General features: G+C 33.2%; 1 protein-coding gene across 1 annotated transcript; it reads right to left on the bottom strand.

The window, feature by feature from the left end:
• Positions 1–1,005: 1,005 nt before the first annotated feature.
• LOC123311251 (sodium-coupled monocarboxylate transporter 1-like) lies at positions 1,006–13,305 on the bottom strand. The gene is made up of 13 exons (XM_044895101.1): positions 13,206–13,305; positions 12,408–12,537; positions 7,775–7,964; positions 7,441–7,718; positions 7,164–7,231; positions 6,958–7,112; positions 5,016–5,156; positions 4,745–4,963; positions 2,925–3,072; positions 2,742–2,864; positions 2,403–2,587; positions 1,260–1,467; positions 1,006–1,195 (listed from the first exon to the last, which is right to left on the bottom strand). Exons 2-13 carry the CDS (start codon positions 12,499–12,501, stop codon positions 1,088–1,090), a joined length of 1,917 nt encoding a protein of 638 aa, XP_044751036.1. The 5' UTR covers positions 12,502–12,537; positions 13,206–13,305; the 3' UTR covers positions 1,006–1,087.
• Positions 13,306–16,586: the final 3,281 nt, after the last annotated feature.

Below are 16,586 nucleotides of genomic sequence, written 5' to 3' on the forward strand. Positions count from 1 at the left end.
AGACCTTTTCTTCGCTATCAGTCATGGAGCGTTATAGCCCTTGGGGTAGCGAATAAAAGTCTCGAATAGACCCGCCCTGGTTGTGTTTCATTTCTGGAGAAATACAATTACATCCCGATACCGTATAGCAAGTCATTTCACTTCGCGAGGTCATCCTTAGTATTCATTTCGTCAGTTCTGGTTGGCGCATTTTATTGAACAACCTTTGATTTTTCACTGTACCCGGTATAAACTTTATAAAGTGCTCGTGACCGGATAGAATTTCCCGAATGTATGTTTGCTGATAGATTCGCCCATATTTCATACCTACACATATCTCCCTTATACATATAATCAGTTTCCGAAGGTGTAAATAAACTAGTAGGTACATAATTTGATTTTGACTACTTCGTTATCGCTACCACCCTAGATAACAGCGAACTCTGTCTCCGACTAGCAGCTACTCTGGTAGGTTTGCTATTCTTCCTAGTGAAAAGAATAGCTGGCGCTCGAGATAAGTTTTTTTTTCTCCGAGGTAACCACGTTACACTTTTTGAACTCATTCTGACTCTTGTACTCCTATTCTCTCAATTACATAAAAAACCACACGCTCTTGAATCAGGCGAAAAATGCGAATCAAAACAAACATTCTCCCAGAATTATATGCCGTAAATATAAAGAGGTAGATAGGTACCTATGAATTAAAAAATGTGAATTTGTATCGATCGAATCAGGAAAATAAAAATTAACAGTATTTTCCAGTTAAAGCTCAGTATCATTTTCACACACTTTATTTATTAAAACAAATAAAAAATACTCCACTTCCATCCAAGAGAGATAATATTCACTATTTGCTCGGTATTCTGAAATACGGTAATTTCAACGAATTCTCGTTTTTGGCCACAAGTGAGGTTTACTGCAGCAACGATGTTGGCTTCACTCCATTGAGGCTTCCCTACGTATGTATGTATATGGCCTAAGGTTTCAAGTATCCCTGGTGTTTCTCATATTTTAGAATATAAGTCATTTTATAAAAATACGAAAAATTTATTGATAGAATTAAATAACTTACATAAAAATTAATCTCTTACTATCACTATTATTTACATTAGATTGGAGTGTAATACTGTCGATCAATAAATAAATAATCATCACCGTAAAATTTAATCAAACAATGAGTCCACCAGTTCTCCGAGTTTCCTCTATAGGGCCTTCTCTGAAATCACAACATTACCATTATGAGTATCGACTTCGTCGTGTAAGTCAAGGCTTATATTTACAGTTCCTGTCAGTTTTGAATTCAAGTCTAGTTTTCCTTTTGAAAGAAAATGATTTCTCACGATGGGGGTCAGTAGTCTTTCGTCGATATCGCAGGAACATTCAGATCCAGTTGCAAAGGAAGCCAGCAGTCCCATGATCACTGTTATCAGGAAGCCGATCATAGAGTACCAGATATAGGATACCCTGTACAGTACGAAGATGGGATCGCTGAAATAGATTTATTTTTAGCAATATGGTACATTCCGCATTCCACCATATAGAGAGAGCCTAATCAAAGGAGAGAGCGTCAAGCCGGTTTCGCTCTTATTTGAGCTCATCAGGATCGAATAGCGAATAACCAACGATGCCGACTGAATGAAGTGGAGGACATATTGTTTACCTCCAGTAGCCGCATCGAAGTACTAAATAAATAGATAAATAGTAGCCATGCACGACTATTGAAAATATATATTGTATTTGATATCAAAGATGTCTTGCTTCTTGTGGAAAGACGATTTCGAAAGCATGGAGGTTCAAATTGTTGATTTTTACCACTTATACCTGCATGCTGCATGATAGTTGTTATAATACTATTTATTTATTTATTGAAATATACATATCATATACTATGAAAAATTGAAGCATTTATATGGTTCAACGGGTAACCCGTTGAAAGCTTAAAAACAAACTATCCTCAACTGAAAAATAATCACGAAAAGAATGAAAAATATATCCTACCCCTAGGTATTTGGAAATTTTAATTTTGTATGACGGTTTATCACCATATCACAGGGTTTATTCATGAACAAGTATTTTATTTTAATTCTGGTTTTCAATTTTTAGAATGAGATTCTGGAAATTGCGAAATTTCATGTAAAATTTGAAGAATTCTATCCTCAAGTGAAAAATAATCACAAGAATAATGAAAAATATATCCTACCCCTAGGTATTTGGAAATTTGAATTTTGTATGACGATTTATCATCAAAATCAGGGTTTATTCATGAATAAGTATTTCATTTTAATTCTGGTTTTCAATTTTTAGAATGAGATTCTGTATTCCGTCGAGGGAGAAGGGAACATGTTTTTTAAGGTGCCAAATGTAAAAATTTAAAATAACTTAGGTTATGGGTACGTTCGATTAGGTTCAGTGATTTTGCTTACCTGATAGGTGAAATTTCCTCGTGGCCTATTATTGTGGTTGTTATTTCAGTTGTGTTTTGGAGACAGCCAGAAATACAGGTTGCTTTAGTGATCTCCTCCAAACTTCCACTGGCTATGTAGATTTGTTGTCCTATGCACATCAGAGTTATCACTGCTACTGCAACTATGCTCCCAAATATAGCTCCCTGAAAGCGAAAAAAAACATTTCGTTTAGTATCCCAAAATTAATAAGGACATCACATTCAAATTTTGGGGGAAGTTTGAGGCTTAAAAACTGAAAAGCTTTGGTATATCAAGGGTCTACTGGCTACTATATGTTAGCATTCGATACAAACCTACCTTAGAATTAGCCGAAGGGAAGAACATGCCCAATGTGAAAAGTCCAAGGGTGACTCCACCAACCATACCATTGAAACTGATGGCCACCTGCATAACGCTGCCCAGTTTCGCCACAATGAAAACCTGCACATTCCAATAAATTATTCAGTTGGACGAATCCATGATAAATATTTCAGAACCAACCAGAGCAAAACTAATGGCGCCGTAGATGATAGAGATGCATTTAGCCCAAAAGGCACCTTTCGACTCTGGTACCTTGAATTTGAGCGCTCCTTCTATGAAGTCTTCCATGGTGACAGCTGATAAACTGTTGAGAGCAGATGCTACTGTCCTGAAATTGAGTACATATTGAGTATGGAGTTCGTTCGAAATGCTGGCAAATCATATACATAATACACAATATTTATCATCATACGGAATATTTCACTTTCCGAATTAAAATTTAAAAAAATGGTTAACCATCCCATTAACCTTCAATCCGTTTCTATTTACTTATTACTTAAAAAGTTCTTTGGCTATATATACGCTAGACTGGCTAGACTCGTGATATTCTTGATTTCAAAATATCCTTCAAGGTTTAAAAAATGGCCAAGTTTTATTCAGTTCATCATTTGCCACTTTCAAAATGACTATAGCATAGTGGTAGGTACAACATAAAGAATACGGACATGTATAATTTCTAATTTCTGATGAAAACTGATTTTATTGGAGCTTTGAATGAATCAAAATTTATTCAATCTTGAAAAATGGTCGAACTACCGCTCATATGGAGGAAGTGTTTGTTTTAATTTGTATATTATTATGATATTTAATATACATGGTGTGAGCGCCATGGGGCAGCGGTCGACTACTCTGAAACTATTAAAGTTACAAAAAAGAGTTTCGAATAAAAACTTTCCTCTTTTTAAGTAGAGCATCTCCTAAAATTACTTAGAACTATACAAAGTGTTCCGTTGTTTCTGCACAGCTGTCAACTTCGATATTTTAAAAGCACCCCATATATTTTTAGATTTTTGAATTCCTTGTTAAATTTGAATATAAGTTTGATAATACAACTTTGTCTGAATTATCAACGGTTTTCGAGAAATTTGACTTTTTATTAATATTTTGACAGTTAGAGGTACTTACAGAAAGGACTATAGCTCGGTCCTTATTCTATGTAATTGATTCAAATTTGGACTGTGTCTAGTCAATAAATGAAACACTAAAAATTTTCTTGGTAATAACTATATTATGTACAGGCTCCACGAAAACGTAGATCCTTTATCAAAACAGAAATCCATCAAAATCTTAATTTTTTCAAATGGCAACCCATTTTTTTTTCTGTTCATTATCTATAATAACTAAAAGCGAATAAAAAATGTTTTATTAATGAAAAGAAAAAAATATAGGTTGCCATTTGAAAAAATGAAGATTTTGATGAATTTCTGTTTTGATAGTGGATCTACGTTTTCGTGGACCCTGTATATAATATGGTTATTTACAAAGAAAATTTTTAATGTAATGTTGACTAAACACAGTCCAAATTTAAATCGATCACATAGAATAGGGTCGGACCCATAGTTCTTTATGTAAGTAACTCAAACTGTCAAATTTCTCGGAAACCGTTGAGAATTCAGACATAGTTGTGTTATCAAACTTATATTAAAATTTAACAAGGAATTCAAAAATGTAAAAATAAATAGGGTGTACCATTTAAAATAACGAAGTTGATAGCTGTGCAGAAGAAACGAAATACTTTGTATAGTTCTAAATAATGCTCTACTCAAAAAGAGGAAAGTTTTATTTGAAACTCTTTTTCGTAAAGTTATAGAATTAGAGTAATCGACCGCTGCCCCATGGCGCGGACAGCCTGTATTTAATTTCGAATACATTTCGAGGTTTACTTGGATAGGCCAAGAATATACTAATATTCATTTTTCTGATAAATTCGAAGCTCTTCCATTCGAGATAAATTACAACGGGCTCCTGAGGTTATGAAATTGTTCATTCATATATGTTACCCTAAACTAGCAGCGAAGATTCCAGCGACGAAAAATCCCATCATCCCTTTCAGATGACCCATCTCCCGCATCACGTAAAACGGCAGCAGCTCATCTGGGTCACCAATCGCCGAAGATTTCAGAGGATCGCAATCCTTGAAACGGGTCACCATGATCATGCCAGTGTAGAAATTCAAACTGTAGACCAGGATGAGACCGAAAGCGGACACCCACAATGCCCTGAAAATACACTCTTTATCATGCCACTTTTTGAACTAAAACATGAACTCACTTCTTCACTTGCGATATAGATTGAACAGACATATATTTTTGTATGGATGCCTGGTTGGAGCAAAACATAGTCAGCCAGTAGAAAGTACCTCCAATGACAACTGACCAAAAGCTGTGGCGGACCGTCATATCTGATGTGAAGCTGAAAAATAAATATAGTCAATCACATCGTCAGTCACTATTTTTTGGTGGAAATCCAATAAAATTTCACCATGACTGCACATACGATAAAGAAAATAACAAACAATTGAAATTCATAATATTAGTGATTTCTGACCAATGACCAACGGGCAAAAGGTAATAGAGAAGTAGAGAATGCTATGAAGAGTCAGAAATGGGCCCTCAAACATCTCTTAAGTTTCTGTTTCTGAGATACTGGGCGTTTAGTGAAAATCATAAAATTTTCAAACCCCTACAATTTCTTAACTGTTGCATCGATTTTGATGATATTTTCCAAGCTTATTGGCTCTGAGACACTCAAAGGAATAAAAAAGCAAAAATCTAGAAGAAACAGGACCGTACAAGATCATTAAATTTTACCAAAACTTCACTCTATATACGAGGAAATATTTAAAATCTTAGCCTACTATAGAACCAAACAAAATTTCAATGTCAAAATATTTTATTACTCAACATATTCTCCTCTTAATTGGATACATTTATTACAGCGAACCTGCAACTTCCCTAGACCTTTAAAAAAAATGTTTCTTCTTGCTCTGCAAACCAGACCCCCACAGCTTTTATTACCCCTTCGTTGGAAGAAAATTTACGACCTTTCAAACTTTTTTTCAGTTGAGGAAAGAGATCAATCATGAGTACTCCACGGCAATCCCAAAAAAGTGAAGCAAGAACTTTTCCTGCAGATTTTTGGATACAAAAGTTCTTAGGTCTTGGAGAACCATCAATTGTTGCTTTTTTTCTGGATCGTAGAAATGTTCCCTCTCATCCATGGTAAATATTCGGTTTAAGAAGTCTACATCGTTTTCAAATCGAGCACAGATCGAATGCGATGCTTTTACCCTTGCACGCTTTTGGTCAACATTCAAACATTTGGGGATCCATTTTGCAGCAATTTTTCTCATGTCACATGTCCAAATTGACGTGAACTATAATATTATGTTCGTATGAAATATTCAGTGCTTCTGATATCCGTTTTAGACCAATTCGACGGTCTGATAAAATCATGTCATGAACTGCATCGATATTTTCGGGGACTGACACAGAAACTGGTCTTCCCGATAGGTCATCATCTTCAATGGAAAATTTACCTCTTTTGAAGCTTGCAGTCCAATTTTTCACGGTCGCATACGGATATTGATCACCAAGGGTATTGGACATATCTTCGTAAATCTGCTTACCACTTAACCCTTTTGAATACAGGTACTTGATGATGGCTCGATACTTCAATTTTTCGATTTTCACAATTTCGGTGGACATCTTCTTTCTTTTAATTTATTGCGTAACTCTGGATTAATTTTTTGACCTCAAACTTCACACTGACACTTCTAATGAGTTATTGTTCGTTGATATGGTAATGCAATATTTTTTTTTTATGCATTGAACTGGTCTAGGCTAACTAGATATTAATACATCCTCGTACACGAAAAACAATTATTTTCAGTTTCGTTAAGAGAAGACAAAATTCTATGGAAATCAATAATTAATTCTAATGGCATAAATTTTTATACGAAGTAGAAATATCTGAGAACAAAATATTTCCATTTTTTTATTAAGAAATCAAAGAAACTTTGTAATTCTCGAAAAAATCGATTGATTTTAATGATATTCAAAACTATGATTATGAATGAGGTGCTTAAAAATACTTTCAATATAAATGTATATAAATGTACATTGGTTTTATGAATAGATATCAAAAATCACTATAGCATAAGGTATAGTAACAGCATTGAAATAAGAAATGAACATATATGGATCTAACTCACTTGAATATTTCCAGTCTTTCTGTCTGATAGCTGTTAAGCCAAACCTTTGCATCTGGCCCTAAATATGTCTGCCCAATCCATACTATCGATATCAGAGATCCAATTAACACAAATGTCTGGAAGGTGTCAGCAATAATTACTGCTTTCATTCCACCCTATAAACACACCTTATTAATGTCAAGAGGTTCTATATCGCTTAGTCTTACCTGCGAAGCGTAAAAAATGCAGACCATGTAAACTCCAGTAACTGCCAGATAGACGTTTAGACCAGTAACTGAAAAGAATCAATTCAAAATCATTACGTCAATTTTGAAAATCTTTCAAGAAATTCTCAACTATGACTATGAGCAAACTGAAAAGTAAGCAGTGTATTTAGCTTTTATAGTTAATCTTCAATTCTCAATCTACATAGGTATATAAGTATTTTTACTCTCAAATGTTTCAACCTCTTGATTTTGAGAAAAATTCAAAAATGTTTCTTACCTTTGCTTAGTGCTAGAGCTGGGGCAAAAACGGCCACACTGGTGTAAAGAACCATCTGAAAAATATAGAGGCCACTCGCTATGTACCTTGCAGTGGGATTGAATCTCAATGAAAAATATTCATAGCTGCTGGTGAGCCTCAACTCCATGAAAACTGGCAGATAGAAGGTGGATGTGAGAGGCACTACCGTCAAAAAAGCGATGCAGATCATCCAGAATTGCAGTCCGTAATTGTACATTTCGCTAGGGTTACCCAGAAGTTCTATTGCGGTGACAAAGCTGAAATTATCGTGAATTTAAAAGGGAATTATTTTGGAATAAAATGGACACTGTACCTTGCTGCCAAAGAAAACGACATGGGGATAGTACCCATCTCACTTCCGCCCAATAGGAAGTCCTCGCTGCTGTCATGTTTGTTACTAAAAAATCCGTAGAATACTCCGATTCCGCATGAAATGAACAGCATGGAACCCAGAACTAGGTAGTCGGCCCATGAGAAGGTATTCTCATGATCGAGAGGTGCATCTAAAAAATTTAAAAAATGAAAGTCCGCTGCAGATTTCAAATTATACAGTACCTATATAGAATTAAAAAAAAAATTGACACCTTCCACCTGTAAATTATGCAGAAACGCAGAAAATCAATGGAAGTATTTAGTATTGCACTCTTGACCACCCTAGGCCTAAATTCATGTATTATCAGCCGCCCCCTTTTGAGTAGCCATCATAGACTACATCTTCATGAATTTACTTTATTGCCTACTTTTATCGAAATCGATTCAGAAATTATACAGGGTGAGTCTTTGACTCGTATAAATATTTTAACGGTAGATTCTTGAGGTCTAAAGAAACACTTTTTTCCTATACCATTTTTTCCAATTCGGCCCTGATAAAAAGATGTTGCCACTTAAAATTTTCAGAATGAACTGTGCCATCCCTTGACAAACTACGAAGGCGTAGAAGGGCCACATATTATTTTAAAAATATTTATCCTTAAATTCCGAATTTAACTAAATTCCGAGTTCAAAGTCGGAATTTTATTTACTTCGAAATCGATAGCTGGGTGCTCAATGTTATTTTATGGTTACTATTTTAGTACTGGGGTAGGGGGAGGTTGTGCCCAACCTGACCTCTACCTGTCTACGACCATAATTTCATAATTATTCAAAAACATGTACCTAATGACAATTTTCTTCAATAAAATACATCAAGTTCAATATTTATTAAAGAACAACGTGTTTATTTTGTGAAATCTGAATCCTCTCATGAATATCTCAGTATATTTGGAAATGAACCAATTCGTCATAGAGCAGCCTATGAGGTTTTCTCACCGTTGTAATGACCTCTCATAGAAGAAAACTCTAATAATAATGTACACCCTGTGTACATAATCATTCATTCATCATAAATGTGGGAACACCTAGTATTATATGAATTTGAATATTTGTAGAAAAGCAAACTGTAATTCAGGAACAAATCTACGTCGTCGTAAAACACCCTGTAGAAGTTTGGAACTAAAGTAAAATTCTGAGTTTGGACTCGGAATTTAACTAAATTCCGACTTCAAAGTCAGAATTTAAGGAAAAATATTTTTAAAATATTAGGTGGCCCTTCTACGCCGTCGTAAAAAAAATTATCTTCAGAATAACTCGCTGACTCTGTGACACTAAACATCTCTGAATCTTAAACAGAGTTGTATTCAGCCAAAGCACCATTTTTTCAAATTTCACAGATTTTTACACATCAAATTACTCGAAAACGGCGCATTATAGGAGAAAATATGAAGAAAACTTTTATTTTTTACGTTCAAATATTCATTAGATAGTGTCCAACTTAGTTTCAAGAGTTTTGTTCTTTGAATTTTTGGTATTTTTATGGTACGTAATGGTTATAATGAGAAATCTGGAAAATGTGGTGAAATATTGTGTTCGAAAAAGATTCACCAAATAAATAAAAAACTAAATTCCGAAATTCATTTATTGTATTTCAACAGCTTGTATGGATGGAAATGGTAAAGGAAAAAGTGTTTTTTTTGTACCTCAAGAATCTACTATTAAAATATTTTTAAGAGTCTAAGACTCACCCACTATATTATATCAATCTATTCGGTTGATCCATTGAAGGAAGAAATTTGACTTTTATGAATTTGAACAAGAAGCAAGAAGCCTCTGTACACTATATGTATGTAGGTATATGGGAAAATATTTAACTTCGACCATTGTAATGGGAGTGATAGTAAATAGCTTGACCATTCTTCGTGGTACACCCTGTATATTCATTCTGAGAGAATATTTAGCTCTTTCATACAAATTCAAATCAAAAATAATGAATCAACAATCCAAACAGGAAAACCACCTGCTATTATTGCATCCTTGAGTCATTAAATTAATACGAATTTTTACGATTGACCCAAGAAAATTGGCGATGGGAATAAATTTTGATCGATGGGTGACAAATTAAGTATTTCTAATATATCTCAATTACCATCGCAAAACAGGAAGCGCTAAATGTTCTTCTGTCTGAATTGAGGTGTTTTTCGAGGTGCAGTTGAATGGGCTCTTAGATCTCAAGGTAAAGCCCATTCTGTCTCGATTAGAGGGGAATTCATAATTTGACAATATTTTTGTTTCCTTCTCAACTTGAAATAACAAGTTTAACAAGAACTAAACTGAACGACGCATAGTCGTTATTAGACTTATTAGTATACAGGGTGACCGATGATTTAAAAAAAATATATTAAAACAAATTTCAAGCCGATATTTACTACATCAAAAATATCACTCGGCATAAGAGATGAAAAAATTTCCAATGGAAATTTGAGAAGAGAGAAAAACGAATTGAGAGAACGGCGAAAATTTTGTATCGTTTTTATGATTTGTTGAAAGCAGAATTTTTCAAAATTTTCATATCCACTTGATGAAAAAATATTCTTGATAGAACAATAACACTGAAGTTGAGGTACCGCAGACACGTCTGACCATCTTTTTCGTCCCTATTCGTATGTTAGATTAAAAATATACAGGGTGTTTCATGAGTCGTTGGCCATAGCTCAATGGTGAATGCAGGTCATCCAAGCCTTTCAGAAAACTTGCTTGTTTTGTAACCTGAGCCTATTAGTCTTGAAGATACGGGGTGATTCATGAATATTGGCTTAAATTTGCGATAGCCATAACTCTGGAATGCAGGGTCCAATTTTGATCAAACTTTATGGGTTTGTTCACTTCAGAAAGCTCTTGCAAACGGTTTATGGAATATTAATATTTTCAGGGCAGTACTCAGAATATCCTGATAGCCTTAGGATACAAAAAAAGCAAGATTTCTGAAAGACCTGGATGACCTGCATTCACCATTAGGCTATGGCCAACGACTCATGAAACACCCTGTATATCACCAGATAAAGGTGAACCCTTATTACCTGTTACCTGTAGAAGAAAATATATCCTGATAATTATTACAGTATTTCGTTGAAGATAATATATTCTTGAAAACATACCAGGTGGATGATTGTCCAGATTTTTTCACGTCGATAGAATAAACAGGAGTTATTAAAATGAGTCAGAGTTATCCTCAGAACCTCGAATTCAGTGTTATTGTTAGGTATATCAAGATTTTTTTTTATTTAGTGAAAATTTCGTAATATTCCGCTTTCAGTACAGGGTGTTTCATTGGTAAATGAACATACAGTAACCTGAGCTAGAGCTACCCTAGGCGAGTCCAAAAACCCATATATGATAGGTCTAATTCCATAACCGAGATACAGGGTGCTTCATGTATTCACCTAAAATTTCAATTTCTCATAACTTTTGAACCAACCAGTATAGTTGGTTGATGTTTGGAATATATGATTCACTTGCACAAGTCGATAGATTCACATTTAAATTTCCGAAAAATTCTAGGTCTGTAATTGGAAAATATGAGACATCTTCCAAGCTGGGATTCAACACCCTGTATATCAAAATTTTTGGATTTGATGGAGATATTTGAAAGGAGCAGGAAATTTTCAATGAGATTCAGTAGATCCCATTGTCCCGCACGTCATTTTGCTCAAAGGAAACTCCAGGGAAAGCGAAGTGGACTCGCCTAGTGTAGCTCTAGCTCAGGTTACCGTATGTTCATTTACCAATGAAACACCCTGTATATCATGAAAACCAAAATTTGCTCCATCCAACAAAAAAATGATATCCACTCGAAGTTTTTCGCTCTTTTCAAATTTCTATTCGAAATATCTCATATACCGAGTGACATTTTTCACCTGACATGTAAACTGAAATGTAAGTATAAATAAGACCCTGCAATGTTTTGAATCTTCCTTTTTTAAGCTGATGGAGACAGCATAAAGTAACAAACTTGTAATACATCAGCGAAAAATTTGCTATATTAGCGAAGATATGGGAGTTCACTATTCCAGAATTTCTTCATAGGTAAATCCCCATAAATATGTATCTGTGAAACCAGTATCCTTATGGGACATTTTTCCCCCAATTGAACAAAATTCTTATTTAGTTTGAGGGCTTCTATCTCCAACGAGACGTTGACCCTGACGTCACCAGTCACCCTGTATACAGGGTGTTTAAAAAAAGGTGACCCCTGTGAGAAATATTTGTAACGCCGTTCGTATTCAAGATAAAGGGTTGAAGAGTTACGTTGCTTCAATTCAAAGATGACGACATGATTATGGATTTTTTCAATTTTTTCAGAGGGACAGAGATGAACAAATGAAATTTTGCAGTGGTATTTTTCAAATGACGATGTACCTACAATAGCTACAGAATGGTGAAATCGGCAACCCTTTTTTATTTTTCATCACAACTTTTAATTATTCCTGGGACACCCCATATAATAAATAAACATATTCAATATTGAAACAATCGTAATCACGGATGTTATCAAAGTGTCAGCTTTCCCATTTGGACATTTAAATTTAATCTCATTTGAAAAATAATCTTCATGATTAAAATGTTAATCTTACCTTCTGTTTCTTTTCCAAGAATTCCAGACCAACAAGCACAAAAAACCAAAAACAACCCAAAATAAACTTCACTTCTCATTGTACGTCTAAACATTCCACCAAGAAGCACCAAATAAGTCAACGTAAATTACTGCAAGAAAGAATAATTTTGAATGTGATGTATTGAAGAATCATACAGAAAATGAGCAATCTAACACCGAATACTACATAGAATCTTCAAAGCGTTTATTGAAACTCAATTTGCTGATCGGGCATTGAGAAGACGACAATTTCTAGTACAGTCAACTAAATTCAAAAGTCTTTGTGGAAAGGGTATTTGAGTCATTTGAGAGCAATGTTCTCGCTTATCTGTAAGAATCTAAGAAAAGTCAAACTCTAATTCGTGAAATACCTATATTACTAGAAGAAAAAAATAGTTAGCCTTATCAGTAATATTTGAGTGCCTACAACCATTAAGAAAAGGTGAGGTTTACCGAAAATGTTAATGTGCTCAAAACTTGTCTAAATAACTTTTTGATGGGTTTTGTTCAGTTATGTTCAGGGATAAACAAATTCATCAGATAATTGTTTTGAACTCAAAAGATTTTATTGTATGTATTTGTCACAAATTGATTATAAATCTCTAGTATGCATAAATAGATACATATATATCACACCTCGTATTCGAATATTGAAAATAATATCAGAATGGAATATTGTGGAGAAAATTATTCACGTTATTTTAGTACATATAATAATATATTATATTTTTATGCATGTATTTATGAATTTGTGCCTGATAAAAATAAAAAAACTCACTATTTTCTCCAGATCCACATAGGGGCAATCACCAATTCACTGTTGTAAACAACAATTAATCCTTTGAAAAACGATGTCAAGACAAAAAGAATAATGAAGAAAAGAGTCACCAGTGAGAATGCTATGGTTCGGAGCGCATTCAGATATAGATACTTAAAAGTTCATAATTAAAAGAACGAAGATGGTGGGGAACAGCTTATAGAAGAAATATGGCTGCAAGTTCTTATTGCTTCTTTATTTTTGGTTGAATATTCTCTTGGCGAATCCTTGAAACTATATGTTCTTCATTGTTTCTGAAAAATATATCAGAACTACTACCAATCTATTCAAATTTAATTATATGGATTCCATAAAAATATTGAAGTTTGGAAACATTTTAAACGGAGGAAACACATGTAACTTTCTCTTAAGCGAGGGGAAGTTGATTTTCTCTGAGATGAGTAGGATAGGACAGGAAAATATGAAATTTTTGCAGCATGAAAACGAAAACTGCTTTTATGAATTTTATACCATTATACCATTATAGCTGTAGATAATTCCACAGCTATAATTCGAAAAGTCCAAAAATTAGGCTGCATGTAGTATTTTGTGTGACAAATTGTTCACTCATCTAAATTATTTTTTCTCCAATGGTTTGAACCATTGTTGATCATTCTTATTAATTAATAATTATTATTAATTGGGAGAAATTCTGCCATTTCATTTTTGTTTACTTACCGAATATTGTTCAAAACTATATTATTATATTCATTATTCATCACTGTCACTTTACGTGGATTCAGTTTTGAGTTGAGTAAATAACAAACAACAACTCATCATTGGAGAATTTCTGGAAGGAATCACCAAACACACATTTTCTATACAAATAACCCTTTAATGTAGGTCCCAACATTCTTGGCTGTTCTCTTCAATTTCAAGTAATTTTATTTTATATCGATTTCTTCACTGGACGCTTGAGCAAAATGAAAATTTTCAAAATATTTTCAATATTTTTCTCGAAACATGAAAGAATTTTTTTCTATATTACTAGGTAATTACCTACATATTTAAGTATTAAAAAATACGAATGAAATTGCAAAAAGAAGTAAATTTCAGAATCCCCAATGTTTTTCAAATATTCACATAAATCTGATTGTGAAAATATCAGTACTTTTCCATCTCATTCAACAGACTTGAAAATTCAATATTCTGTTTGTCAAATTTGTCGATCTCCATCAATTTTATTTTATGTTTTTTTCACCTTGAGGAAACAAGTGACTTATGACTGTGGAGGGAAATAATGATCACATTAGTCTTTATTGCTATAGAGAGAAAAACGAAAACAATAATAATCATCATTAATGCACAGTATGTACAAGAAGTTCTGTTTTTACTCAGACATTTCATAGGCCTCTACCTTGGTAAAGATATTCCTCTTACTTACCTTATTGTTAGAATAAATAGGTCCTTATCTAGTTTCAATATTGAAGAATTGAATCATCGCCAAGCAATTTGAATATGGGTTACTTTAACTAAAATATGTACAGAGAACTACAAAATCCTCAATAGGAAAAGTTCGAAAATCTAATTTTCTACTTCCCTACGTGTTTTTGTGTTGATTCAAATTCTACCACTAGATTTCAAGATACGATACCTGCCAAACTGTCATTGATTTTTACGAAGTGCTTCATTTTTCTTTTCTTTTTTATTTCATCTAACTTTCATCCATTTTTTTTATCCCAGAACAGATACATTCTTTTCTTCGAATTTACAGAGTGAGTTGAACGTAACAGAGAAAATTCGTATTTGATGCATAACGAACTCCTCACTTTTAGATGAAAAGTTGAGAAATTTGAAGACCTGTTCGAGCATTTTTCAACAAAATAGTGAATACGATTACCTATATGCATTTTGTTTGTTATTTTTATACTATAGTTTTGAAATACGTCAAAGTTGCAATTTGAAATTTGACGACAGCGCACATATAGAGGTTGATCAATCACGACCATATAGTGTAAATGAACAAATTCTGGTTTCAAGTGAATCTTTTGTGGACAAAAAAGTTTCATCAAGTGGAAAAAGTTATATAACAAAATTTTTCAAAAATGTTGAAACACATAAGTATTTCAAGAGAAGATCAAGAATATGATGGAAATTAGGTATTCCTATTCTTATTTCCGAATAGAATATTATATTTTTCCAGATTCCGAAAAAAAGTTACACAAAAGTTGAAATCAAGTCCATAAAATATCCCCAAATCCAAATTTTCAGCTGAATTTTCGATATAAAATTGAGCTGCCTTTGACTCGCCCTTGATCGATTTTTTTAACAGCAATTCATCAAACTCTTCAATTCAACTCTTCTGTTGAAAGGGATAAAGAACCTGGGCACTTAGGAATTTCCACCTGAAAAATATTTTATCTCATTTCAAAAGCGAAAGCAAAAATATTTCTTCAATTGATTTCCCAAGGAGTCGCAGGTTCTGTAAGTTGGGAAATCCCGTTAATATTTCTTTGAGCTTTTGGAATGTCTTGTCGTTCTCACATCCAACTCATTATCTGCAAATAACCACTGATTAATTATGATTATGTTCAAAACAACATATTATTAAATGTAGTACTCAGTGATATAAGCCCATTCGTATAAATTCAAATGATAATTATATTTTATCTTTCATTTTTAACACCTTTACCTATGCTTTTTTAATGGATTTTGATTTATTAAGAATCATTTTGTTTTCATTACATTTTATTTTTATGGAAACACACTGTCCAATTATAATCAGTTATATTTCCTTTTTTGAGTAGAGATTTGTTTATCTTGTTCTATAGGTTTATCGAGTAACAAAGATATTCAATATTAATATTTTAAACAGTTCCTCTTTCTCAATATGGGTACTATAATTTCTTGTCATATAGTTCTATTTCCGGCTATTTTAGTCTTAAAATGTGTTTTTGAATGAAAAACTCTTGAATATGAAGATTTTTGTGGTAGATTAATTCTTCCATTTTCCTTCCTTGTTGTTGTTGATGATCGCCCACAGAAAGGATACACTGCACACATTTTTTCGAAGAGTTGAAAGTTCTTTTTAGTAAGTTATAGATTCCTAGTGTCAATTCTACTTAAATATAAAATGTCAGAAGCAAATATATTTGAATTGCTAGCTATTTAGAAAATTTGTTTCAATTTATTCAAAGAAATCGAAATCTTTCTTATATAATTCTCAATGATTTATGGTGTATTTTCTATCTGAAAACATTAGATTGCATTGCAGATCAGATTTTAAGTAAAGCACTAGATTCGCTCAAGCTATAGGTAGCATATAATCTCAGAATTCTTTCTATAGGTGGAATTTTAATTGATGTTTAATATAAATGCTCCAGCAACCAGAAAATTCAAATA

The sequence above is a fragment of the Coccinella septempunctata genome, chromosome 4 (assembly GCF_907165205.1).
Source record: "Coccinella septempunctata chromosome 4, icCocSept1.1, whole genome shotgun sequence".
Classification (NCBI taxonomy): domain Eukaryota; kingdom Metazoa; phylum Arthropoda; class Insecta; order Coleoptera; family Coccinellidae; genus Coccinella; species Coccinella septempunctata.

Bases quoted from the DNA above. Each gene is read 5' to 3' on its own strand.
- LOC123311251 (XM_044895101.1), bottom strand. From the start codon at position 12,501: ATGTTTAGACGTACAATGAGAAGTGAAGTTTATTTTGGGTTGTTTTTG. The intron at 7,965-12,407 runs GTAAGATTAACA...TAAATTTTTTAG, and splicing joins TCTTGGAAAAGAAACAGAAG to ATGCACCTCTCGATCATGAG. The intron at 4,964-5,015 runs GTGAGTTCATGT...GTGTATTTTCAG, and splicing joins TCTATATCGCAAGTGAAGAA to GGCATTGTGGGTGTCCGCTT.